This window comes from Gavialis gangeticus, unplaced genomic scaffold, assembly GCF_001723915.1.
Source record: "Gavialis gangeticus isolate Ggan-Ray unplaced genomic scaffold, GavGan_comp1, whole genome shotgun sequence".
Lineage (NCBI taxonomy): Eukaryota > Metazoa > Chordata > Crocodylia > Gavialidae > Gavialis > Gavialis gangeticus.
This window is the reverse complement of record NW_017729024.1, coordinates 65,627,567-65,639,990: the sequence shown is the minus strand read 5'-3', so window position 1 is coordinate 65,639,990 and position 12,424 is coordinate 65,627,567. Positions and strand designations below refer to the sequence as shown.

At 42.0% G+C, this 12,424-nt stretch overlaps 1 protein-coding gene across 1 annotated transcript in view; it reads right to left on the bottom strand.

Annotated features, from left to right (window-relative positions):
• RGMB (repulsive guidance molecule family member b) overlaps window positions 1-12,424 on the bottom strand; it is a 30,782-nt gene that overhangs the window by 14,147 nt on the left and 4,211 nt on the right. The window contains 2 exon segments of the mRNA XM_019518214.1: window positions 6,756-7,336; window positions 8,224-8,303. Coding sequence (XP_019373759.1) covers window positions 6,756-7,336; window positions 8,224-8,303 — 661 coding nt within the window.

Here is a 12,424-nt window from a genome sequence, read left to right as displayed (position 1 = left end):
AAAAAGGCAAACATTTCAGCTGTTATTGTCTTAGAAATGTAAATATGATTAAAGCATCACAACACTCAATAATAAAGCAGTGGGGGGGGGGGCAAGGAGGGAGAAAGGGAAAAGTCATGAAGACCAATTATGATGGTGATTGAAGTACTTTTAGAGCCAACACTGAAGTCAGGAGATTTCATCTCCAAACTTATTCTAACAGAGATTTAATCTCTGGTGAAATCCTGTTGAAAGTCAGCAAGTAATGTGAAGGGATGAATTTAGCCCTCAAACAGTACAGGAAAACTCCATATACTGCAAGGTATATGGCAGTTTCTTTTGTGCGTCTAGGAATGCCAGCAGGTTGCGTGCATGAAGACAAGCTGAAGGAGCTCACACCTGGGAAGAGGCACCGGCAATCAAAAATCAAAAACAGCCCACTTTGTCACCAAGTTAGATCCCAGAGAAAAAGGGATTATTACAATAATAGTTCATTGCACTACTCCCTAGGATTCAGCTTTCCTTGATGAGCAGTTACTTGAATCTCTTCATGCTTGAGATCAATCACCAAGAGATATTTAGGCAAATGGGGAAGACTATGGGATTCATCAACAGAGCCTGGGGAGTACAAAACAAAGATAAAAGCAGGGTTTAGTTTTAGGAGAGATTTTGGTTTTGAATCTCTTTTGGAAAAAAAAAAAAAATCACTTAGGAAAATCTCCTGAATCCAGAAAGAAAATAACCTAATCAAGCAAATGGGTCAAATAGCTTTTTAGGACTATTTATACAGAGCCCTATTAGTTTCAACTCTATTAAGTAACAGGACCATCATAACCACCACTTCCTGCTACATGATGCTTAACTGGTGCTTGTAAAGCTGATACAACAGTGAAATACTCCCCCTTTTCTTTGAAAAGGGATGGTGGGAAGAAGAGAAGTCCACCCACTCCTCCCCCACCCAACTCCAAATAAACATGTAAAAATTAAGAATGCAAGTCAACAGTCAGGCAATCATATAATTAAATCCACACCTCTATATATGTGAGGAAAAGCCACCCACTCATGTGTACTTCAGCACCATCCCTGCCCTGCCCCAAAAAACAAACAGATTAACTGCATGAAGATAAAGGATTTTCTGCATTCACAGTTGTACAGATATAAGCACCAGTAAGAAATCAAGTGGATACTGATTGTTCTGCATCTGCTTTTACTAGTAGCAAAGTTCTCTTTGCATTTTAGTTCCTGCTCAACTAGCCAACCTTGAGACCACATTCATCTCCTCAACCATATTTCCCACATTCTCCAAGCTGCTCCTCAACAACCACTTCTAAAAGGAGCTTCCAGAACAAACTTATTTCCAAAAAAAGGGGTACATGCTTGTTTCTTTCAGAAACACATCCATCCTCTTTTGTTTCACCACACAACAGACTAGCCATCACTTAAGTCATGAGTCCTACTCAAATAGGACTTCCTTTTAATGCCAACTATGAATCCTTAGTAGTGGAAGCTGGGCATTTCACCAATACTCCCCATCCTTCCCCTTCCCCAATACCAAAGATCTTTCCCACAACTGATACACATTTTCCAGGAGAAGACCAAATGGGCATACAACACTTCTAGAAGTAATGGCCATACAAGGTTCAAGATGAAAACACACTGGGAAGCTACTCAGGAAGAAACTTGCACTTCCAAAAACCTGTGCTTTATCCCAAGAAAAGGCCATGATTGTGGTTGCAGAGGTCTAGTCTAAATCCTTTTCCAAGTAAATATTTCAACTCAGCTTCGAGAACCAGCACATACCTTCTAATTTCAAATCAGCCATTTGTGCCTGCAGCTGCTGTCTGGTGCTTGAAGAGTCATTTGACCAGATCACAAATCGGCTTGCAAGGCCATCCACAGAAATGACTTGCACAGGCAGGATGCCTCAGGCCTTTTACCTTTAGCCCTTTTTTGTATGTTCTCTTCTCTTAAAAGCATCTGTTGGACTGTTGCAACTGGACTTAACTCAGTTAAGTTCTGCACTGAAGACCTTCCACACACTTCACCCAGAGGCAAATTTTTACCATTTCTGGAAGTTAAAACCAAGTTAATCTTGGCCACAGGAAACAAGCTAGTAGAGATCAAAACAATACTGTATGTGGTCAAGAATCCGATGGTCCTGCTTCGAATAACAACTGCTCGGTAACTACAAAAGGAACATTTTTAATATTAATTATTCAAAGGAGGGTAAGTACAGTGAGCTTAGTCCAATTATATTTTCTCCAGCTAAAATGGAAGCCAGATTGCAAAATATATTAAGGGGATTTTGGCTGGGAGAGACAGACCACTTAACTTATCAATGTTTCTCTACACTTCTAATGCAACTAAAAGGACAGTGTTGGAATCAAAACCTTTTCATTATGCCCACCATAGCTTAAACTCAATATTTTTCCATTGCCTGCTTCCAGTGTGCCCGCACATCCACCCAAATAAGAACAGACCTCTTCTGTTTCTGATCATTGCTACTTCAAAAGGAAGGTCTCTACAGCTGAGAACAAGCTCCAACATCATTTCCTTTTGCTACTTGTGGAGAACTAAGAACAGTCCCGTTAAAAAGATTAAGTACCATTTCACTACCTGAAGAAAGAATAAAAGTGTTTTCTTCCCTTCACTCCACTTCTCCACAAAAGGAAAGTAGAATCTTCTCATAATATACATACATGGCCCTAATTCCCCAAAATATCTAAGCACCTAGAACATCTTCATGTTATTTATTCTTAGAGTACTATTATCCCAGTTGAGAAACTAAAGGCACAAAGCCTCTAAAATCAGTCTCCCAACCTTTTTTGCTGCAACCCTAAATCTGGGTTGCGACCCACGCACCGACTCAGTCATGCCTGGGCAGCACCATCAGAGCCCTGGCCAAGCTGGGATCATGGGGGTAGTGGCGGAGAGAGCTGTGTGGACCATGTGCTGGGAGAGTCCCACAGGCAGGAGGGACGGAGTGAGGGGTGGACTCCTCATGACCCTAACTTGGGTCACAACCCGAGGTTGGGAGTCACTGCTCTAAATGATTTGCCCAAAGTCAGACAGATGGTCTGTGACAGAGTAGGAACTTGAACCCAGGTCTCTCAATCACTGGGCCCATTATTTCTCCTCCATCTGAAAGACACCCAAGTCTCACACCAATGGGCACAGAACAAATATAGGATTTGGTATATTTGAAGAAAGGGCCAGAAAATATGAAGCTTTTAATTCAGTTTCTTCTGAACAAACAGATGTCATTGCTGCCAGCATCAAGAACATGCAAAGCAGTGACAGACATTGCCAACAAGTACCAAGTATGAAGTAAACAAGGACACACCTTCCTACGTGCAATGGCATTTTCCTGATGCAGGAATGAAACGAATAGCATCCAGCTTTAGCCAAGAAAATGGGAGTGAAGGGCCTACCAAAAATCAAAAAGTGATGACTCCCTGGCATTCTTCACTCTGCAAACTTGAATAGCCCACTCCGGCCATCATTGTTTCACCGGCCTTGTGAGTAGGGTAGAGTTCTGCAGACAACTCCTTTAACCACTGGACAGGTTTTTTTCTGGAAAAATTTAAAGCTAGTTATTGATGACCAAAGCCATGCATGCCCTACCTATCTATCGAGGTGGCAAAAGGTAATGGACACAGCCAACGGTGTTAGATTAGCCCTTAAGAAAACTATTCTAACAAGAAGCTGAACAGGGAAGGAGTTAATCATTGCCCCAGATCTACCCAAATTCTCAAAGCCCCATATCTTTTTTATGAAGAGAGACATGTAGAGGAAACTTTCAGCCTATGCCTTGAATTTTTATTCATTTGTTCATTCCCTGTGAAGGGGAAGCAAGACACCGCACCAAGTGGCATTTGATCTTATGTAGAATTTGGCTGAAGATGAGTTTCTGAACAGTAAGACCAATGAAAACCTCCATTATTCATATATAGTGTTTACAACCCACAATACTACACAACTTTTCTAAAGCATGAGGTTCTGGAAGTCACATTAGTGAGAAATGGGCTTGCTTCTCTCTGTTCATGGTTCAGAGAACTGCAGAGCAAAGTCTAAACAATCCAAAATTGGTTTAAAATGGATTAATCCAAATCACCACCACTGGTAATCAGTTTTGAAGTTATTAACCCAAGAAGCCCTTTAAACAACACCCAACACTAAACCTGAGAATAGTATGATGAGAAGACATGCTACCACAAAGTAGTGGCTCTTCAGGATCAAAAAACAGATGCAACATGACAGCAGAAAACGTCTTCTAGGGATTAATCCTGCACTGACAGGATAATTTCATAGAGCCTGCTTAGTAAAGAAATCTACAGCTCAGAAAGATGCATTAGGCAGACTGCAACATACATCTTGCAAAGCTTCTAGCACAGCAGGAACTCGGCCTTCAGTTCCCACAAAGAGGTGTTCCGATAAGAGTTTGATTGCCTGGCAAGGAAAGAAAAACCTCAAGTATTGCACAGCAACTAACGTGGTCGCTGGTGCCAATAACAGTCCTTCAGACATTCTAAAAGGAACCTCACCACTCTAATTGCTTCTGCATGTTTAACTGGCCTGCAGGTGCTCGGACAGAGATGAATAATCTTACTGTTAAAAACCGAAAATAGTTAAAAAACATAGATGGGGGAAGAGGAGGGGGCACTTTCAAATTGATGTAATGTAATCAGTAATACATCGTATAAACTAGCGCTTTGACTCCAGATTTTTATTCTCTCAAATTCACTTGCTCATTTTGCTTATGAACATAAAACTTCCATCAGAACAAACTATAGCAGCCTTCAACAACAAACTGAAACCAACAATATTGCTCAGAGCTTGGAGGGCTGGGGTGGGCACGGGCATGAAGGCACACAGTTAGCAGCCCAGAAGTTGCAAGTTTGAAGCCGTAACAGAAGGGATCACAGCCCAGCCCTGTCTAATGAATCTGCCAATTTTGCTAAATACTTTGTCACACAAGGACATGAGAAGGAAAGAATGGCTCAAAGCCACAACCTGACCGCATGCACACACGCACACTCCATTTTTCATCCTAACCCTATCAAGAAAACCTCCCTCTGGTAAGGATATTTGGTACAGTCACTTGGCAACATTTTGAACACAAATGCCTTTTCAGATTGAAGCATTACTACTTCTTGTGTTCCTAATTTTAAACATCTTGAAGAAATAGCTTCAGTAAACTGCCTTTTTTTCTTCTCTTTTTTTTTTTTTTTTTTTAAAGTTTCCAAAGTTTATTTTGAGAAGCTGATGAGGGAAAACATGCCTCTTTCAGGATTCATTTTGGAATGCAGATTGTGTCCTGGGCTCAAGGCTAACTTGAAAGCATCCCCATTTTTGAATTCTTAAGAGCCCGTCTAAAATTAGTTCCATTACTACCCAACCAAGAGATCTGTCTCATTCACAATTCTGTGAGCATTACATGCCCTATCAGAACACAACAAGGATCCAGGACTCAACAACAAGACTGTTCTTCAACTGCACAGTTGCTTCAGGGTTAGGTTTGCAGAACTAGATCAGCCCTGTATCTTGCAACAATAACGAGAAAGCCTCAAGACCAGACTGATATTGGTACCCAGGCAGGATACAGCATCCATTAGGTGTTTCCTCATACTTTAATAATGTGTTAGTATTGAAAATCATCACTGTTAAAGGGGTATGTCAGCTTGAACTGTTTTTAGCTGATTAGTCTCAGAAGACCTTTTCTGATACACCACTCAAGATTTAAGCCCAATTACTCCCCTGGACATTTGGGATAGGTCAAAGAACAACATCAAAACATGCCAGGGCCCATCCCTCTTTTTTCTCTGGATACACACCTGCTTGCTGCCCTTACCACTACTATAAACACCTTCACTGGGGATGAAGGAAGGGCATGAATGATGAAACCAAGAGTGAAACTGCCTATTCAACATGTTGTCAAATGCAGAAACATTTCCCTCCATCAGCTGGAATAATTGCCATATTAAGGGTCACACTTAACAATTTGGACACACACACATTTCTGAGATACAAAATTATCAAGTCACTGCCATGAGGTCATTGGACAAAGAATATCCATTTCAATACTTCTCCCCCTTCACAGTTTACTCTCTTGTTCTCCTTAGTCTTTGTTAAGAGCTTTGTATTCTTTGGAACCTTTCTGTTTGTGCTAGACTCCATGGAAATACTGCTTTGCTTATAACTGTACAGTTTGGGGAATTAATGCAGTACATCTAAAAATAAACACACTCCCCCCCTTCCATACATTCAACACTACAGCAAACCAGAATTCTTAGGCACCATCCAGTTCCACCTATGGCTGAAATAATACCATATCCCCTCTTTACAAGTTGAGTGAGCCAGAGATACCTTTTCATTTAAGAGCTCTCCCCACCTCACCCCAAAGAGACAAATGACTTTTTTTTTTTTTTTTTTTTTTTTTTTTTTTTAAGGTAAACCCCCATTTTTCAGTTTGTTAGCAAGCTACTGCATAAGATTATACTGTTGCCCATACATTTGAAAATTAAGTGTTTCAGTCTTCACAGTACAAGGTTTCACAGACTTCTGTCATTCCTTGGAGATCTCAGAACTACAACAGCATCTCCCTATACCTAAAGAAGGGTATTTGGTGCCTGAAAGTTTGCAAAGAAAGCTTGCCTATGCCCTTAGACAAACATGGCTACAACGCCAAACCCTGCAGGTTTCACACACAGCATTTAGAAATAATACAGTTGGGGGCGGGGAGAAGGTGTTGGGAAGAACAAAAGTATAGTTCATACCTTATTTGTAGCAGTAGCACTGGATCCTGGGACCACAGGCACATTTGTCACTTGCACTGATAAGTAGTTATTGTCTATCAGAGGCCAGGCCCCTTCCACCTTGCATGTCTGAAAGTGATCCTTAAAAGTCCTAAGGTGGGGATCACCAAACAAACCACAAAAAAGGTAGACAGGAGGAGTTTGCTCCCCTCCCCGATGTTCTCTGGCTCCTGTACGACTACTATAATTGCAGGGATCGTGGGTAACTTCAGGGTTAGTAGAGGACGTTGGCCCATCCTTGGAGCAGTTTCTCTGGCTCATGAGGTCACTGATCCCTAGCACAGCAGAATGGTAGACTAGGTTTCCACGACAGACTTTGGAATTACGATAGGTGCAGGCTGCATATGCCCGCAGGGCCTTGCAGAACTCCAAATCAAAGCCATCAATTGCAGGGTTTAGATGCGACGTTAATGATACAAAGTCTGTGGTGCACTTCTGGATTCGACATGGTGTTTGTAGTTGGCAGTCACCTAAGCAGAGAACAGAAGGCAAAGAGGTATCAAGTATTCTAGAGTACAACTCATTATATTTTTTCCTAGACGCTAAACAGTATCAAGCTTAGGGTTACTTATGACAGTATCTTCCCTCTTTCTCCCTTGAGAAATTTTCTGGAGAGAGAGAAAAAAAAAAAAAAAGTTCAGAAAACACTACAGGGATACAGACTGCCTTTGTCAAAGGCTGAGGTGACCCAAATATGTCTTAATTTTCATGAAGACAATAGCAGGTAAGTAATGTAAAACACTAATGCCTGCCAAGTATGAGCCAAGCATTTCTCCTCTTGATTATATCAAGATGATGTTGCAATTCCATGCTTAAATTAATCAGTCAACAACCAACTCTCCCATTTAGTCTTTCAACACTTTTCATGATGAGCTGGTTAAAGGTGTTAGTTTTTTTGCTAAGTCCTATTCATGTGAGGGGGACAAGGCAGAAGGTAACCGACAGGTTTGAAGAAATAACCTTATGCTCCAGGAAGTGAGTTGAATGAAACAGAGATCAAAGTCACACCCTGCTCAAGAAAGGAAAAACACAGGCCATAAAACTTAGATTGTTTGCATTCTTGGGCAATGCCATAGCCACAGTTTCAGTAGTCCTTGCTACAGACAGTGAGAAACCCTACACCTGTTCAAACATACAGTTGTCAGCTCTAATAGCCAAGCAATATAATAGTTCAAAGAAAAAAAATATCACAGTAGATACTAAAACACAGGCACTGGATTTACATTACAGTTTGCAAAACTATAGCAAAACAAGTTTCACCTCACTTGTTCATTTAGCTTCTGGAAAGGGGGTATTACCTACAATCCCACCAAATAAATCTGTTTCGCTTGTCTCCTCCTCTGTTCTTTCAACATTACTGTCTTGCTCTCAAACCCACCAAGATGGACTCTGCATCTAATATTACTCTTGGATATAACTAGGAACCTACCTAAATTGCGTTTTTTTTCAGATTTCACAGAAACTGCTAAAAACAGTATTGTCCACGATTGCTGGGAAATCCAACATTGGCTGCAATTTCCCATAAAATCAACCAAAAAAAACCCAATCAGTAGTGAGACAGACTTAGGGAAGGTGCCCTCTGCCAGTCAGTGGTTAGGGGCAAAGAAAGTGGTAATAATGTAGACTGAGTAAAAGCACCTTTCGCCAATCAGTGCCGAGGGGCAGGGCCGCTACAAAATGCCTGTAAAGATCAGCTCTGCACACCGCGAGCTGGCTACAAAAAACGCGTGGTCTTGCTGCAACTAGACATAACACTTACCACCGATCAGCTTTTGTGGGACAGGAAACAAGACACCACCAGGGCCCCTGGGCAAAAGCAGGTGCTTGGAGAAAGATAGCCACTTTCCTATGGGTTATGGAATGAAGAACTGGAGTTACCAGAGGTGGGGACCGAACCTATGTTGGAATTTGTATGCTTCCCCAAAGGGAAAACATGCTTCACTGGAATTAGAACTAGAATTTGAAAACCCTGAATCAATGCATATTACACAATAGTATACTACAGAAAAAAAATCCAACCACGCTTACTTGGAGACATGAGCTAGGAAAAACACATACTGATTTTCAAAACTACACTGAATAGGGGAAGTTATCAGTTATTCAACAGCAGGTGTTGAAAACTTGGGAAAAGAGTATGTAAACATGAACTGGCAACTGGTTTTCACGATGCATATGTTTGGGAGAATCATCAACCTCCCTACACACAAGTCCTGTTTTAAGAAGTGTTACCTTAGAAGCCAATATGATCTAAGTACCAATTTGCTTTTGTATTCTAGCATTATCTGCTGTACAGTAGGAGCACACAGATGCATGCACAAACACAGAAGACAACAGTCCCCATCTCTAAGAGACGACAATATATGGAAAGAACAAAAGTTTGAGAGAGAGACTTTCCAAATTTTAGCCAGAGGTCACTGTATAACCTTAGCATTTTAAGACAGCTATACCCCATCATCTTCAGGATGTGAAGCAGGGGGAAGACTAAGCCAATACTTATTTTACAAAAAGTTACTGCAAGTGGTAGTCAGAAGTACTATATTCCACATCCAGTTAAAGGAGCAAGAGCTACAGGCTTAAATCCAACATTTACATACTTCCCACCCCACCACTGCATGTCTGCCAGGAAGGTATAAGGGTACGTTTTCAATATACAACTGTTTTAGATGAACCCTCACCTTTGCATAGCTTACATTTTCCCAGACAGGAATGTTAAGAAAGAGGAAACATCTGAAATGTTATTCCACCTTCTTTACACTTAAAAGTAAGACTCCTTCCCACACTGGAGTGTGCCGCTAGATAGGTTTCCTATTAGAAAACTGACAACAATATTAATTTAAGTACTCTACAGTCTAGTTACACTAAACTTATTTCTACTGTACAGTGTTAAGTGTTACGTCTTATTTTTTAAGGGTTGTAAGATAGGGAATTTCCATTTCTGAGCAAAAAGAAACATGAGCCCTACTCCAGAGAACAGGACAGAGTTTAAATAAATCCCCGAATGATCAGCTTTTTACCAGAACAGACATCAATACTGAAATGCCCACTAGAAGTGGCCAGCAGAAGTTAAAAATGACTAGTTTTAAGACTTGACAAAATATCTGCCCAAACATCAGCAGCTTCCCACTAAAACATGTTGTACCCATTTGTTCTTTTTATGAGCTATAAAATTCAGCTGTGTATACATTTGTTTGTAATTTCTGTCATAACACATTAAGATTAAGAGGGGGCGTGGACAGACGAGAATAACGTGTGTGTGCATGCTGGGATAGAGAAGGTAACCCCCCCCCCGCAATATATTCTGATTATATTCTTGTTTTCTCCCATCAAGGCCCCTTTTTATACTCCTCCCCAATTTTAACTTTTTGTTGCTCTCTGGCATCGTGGTGTAAGAAGCTGTGTGTGTGTTTGGGGGCAGGGGGATCCTTTAAAAAAAAATTCTGGTTACAAGTATTCTTAAGTGAAAATACATTTAAAAAGGCAGAGGGAACAAGCAGCTCTGTGTAACCTTAAAGTAAATTTTAAATCCATTTGTTATCTCAAATTCAAAAGGAGCTAGAAGAGAGAAAAGATTACCATTTTCATCCCCTACCCCAAGCTGACCTTCCTTTACTACAACTAACCCACATTGTACACCCAGAAATATCCAGTGTTCATGAATTTATAATGACAATGCGCACTTTGCCTGTTATGGGTAGCTAAAGTAAATGTCTTGTCACAATGCCAAGAGAACACAGAGTAAAAAAATCCAACAAAACAGTCTCAGCGATCTAGCCAAGAAAGGCCATGAAGCGTGCAAGTAAGCAAGCAGTTTCTCATTTGATCTTCATTCAGGAAACACAAAGCTCGGCTAAAAATACATAAATACAACAGGCTTTCTGCTCCAGAGGAGGAATTCAAAATTTACAGGTACATGCTTATAAAATGGTTTGGTTCCAGAATCCAAATTTAAAGTGTAACTGCTTCAAGATGACATTTAGGAACAGGCTCAGTACAGCTCCTCCATTAACAATACAGATGTTTTAGAAATCCTACGCCAAGTTCCTTCCAAACAATATCACAAAAAAAAGTTCAGTGTATGTACTTCAATTTGTACTGTTGTATACTATTTTTATAAGGGCATGAAGTACAGAAGCATAAAGCCACATTCCTGTAAATTAAACTATACGGGGAAGGCAAGGCAAGCAGTAAAAGGTACAGTAGTGACATATGCTTATCTATAAAGAAGCGCCTGGATAGGCCCCTTTGCAATTTATAGAAAACCCATCCCATTTTAGAGCAGCCTGGCACTGCTCTGAGGACCATCACCACACAGAGGGAAAGTAAGCAAGAAACTCTACTAAATTCTGCGGAGGACCAATCCTGCAATCACGTCAGCAGGCAAATAACTCTACTGAAATTATAAACATTTTAGAGGAAGTACTAAGCAAGAAAGTAAAAGCTCTTTCAGGACCAGACCTTCACCGTGGCAATAGACTTTATGGAGGGCTGTAAAGTACTACCAATTCTCATAACTTCCCTGAAAAGAGCCATGTAGCATCATTATCTAAACAGCACCAATTTCTGAGCCAAACTCTGCCAATTTGCCATGGTTAACCTGGTAAAGAAATTAAGCTATGTCAGAACCTCTTCTATTCCACAGCTTCCCGTCACGTCAGCAGAGTTCTCACTCCAGGAACTCAATCCAACCAATTTTTCACTGTGACCCATTTGCTTGAGCTGTCACAGAATCACGAGTGCCCAAATCGGGAATGATGTCTTTAAAAAACACAAGAAATGTGCACTCACAAGGATTTTGTATCACTGTCATCACAAGTAACGGGAGATACCAGAGCATAGGTTTCTCCAGGAAAGAGTCCTCAAGAGACACAAGAGGGACGACCTTATTCTCTAAAATGATCAGAACAAATAAGCGAATCTGTGGGCCCAGCTGACATCAACGCGTGGTGGAGCTCAGAACAAAGCCATGACTCAGTGCCTCTTGATACGAGGCTGGATTTTTATTACACCATGTCAATTTAAAGCCAAGGATGCGTTTCCTAGAAACGCTGGCCACTCTGGGCTCCTTAAAACCAGATCTAATCTACTTTGGTCCTTCAGGTGCAAAGCAGAGGCCCGTTTCTGTCAGTCTGGATCCCCTTAAAACTTTCCTCCTGCTCCGAAGAGCTTTCCTTGTCCCAAGAACAGAATGGGTGCGAGGCGGGGAGGGCGCTCCCTCAGAAACAAGAGGTTTCAGAGGGAGCCCTGAAGGAGCAGGCGGTGACGGCTGCCTGGCAGCTCACGGGCAGGAGCCCCGAGGACCCAGACAGGCTGCCCAGGCCCATGAAGTGCTACAAGGGAAGGGCCCAAAGGGGAATGAAGGGGCTCCGGCTGCTGCAGAGCCGGGATCAGAGTGGGGCTGGGAGAGCGGGAATTCAAGCCTATCCACGAGGAAACATGTCCACCCCCGTGAGGCTCCAGGTGCCCGCTCGGGGCAGGGGCGGGAAGGGGAACCCGAGCGCGAGCGCGGGCGCGGACTCGGACTGGGGCCCCGCTCCGGCCGGGGGAGCCGGCGGGTTGAGCCGGGGAGGGGGAAGAGCAGCAGGTCCCGGGTGCCAGCCCCCCGCCCCGTCCCCGGGCAGCGGAGGGGCCGT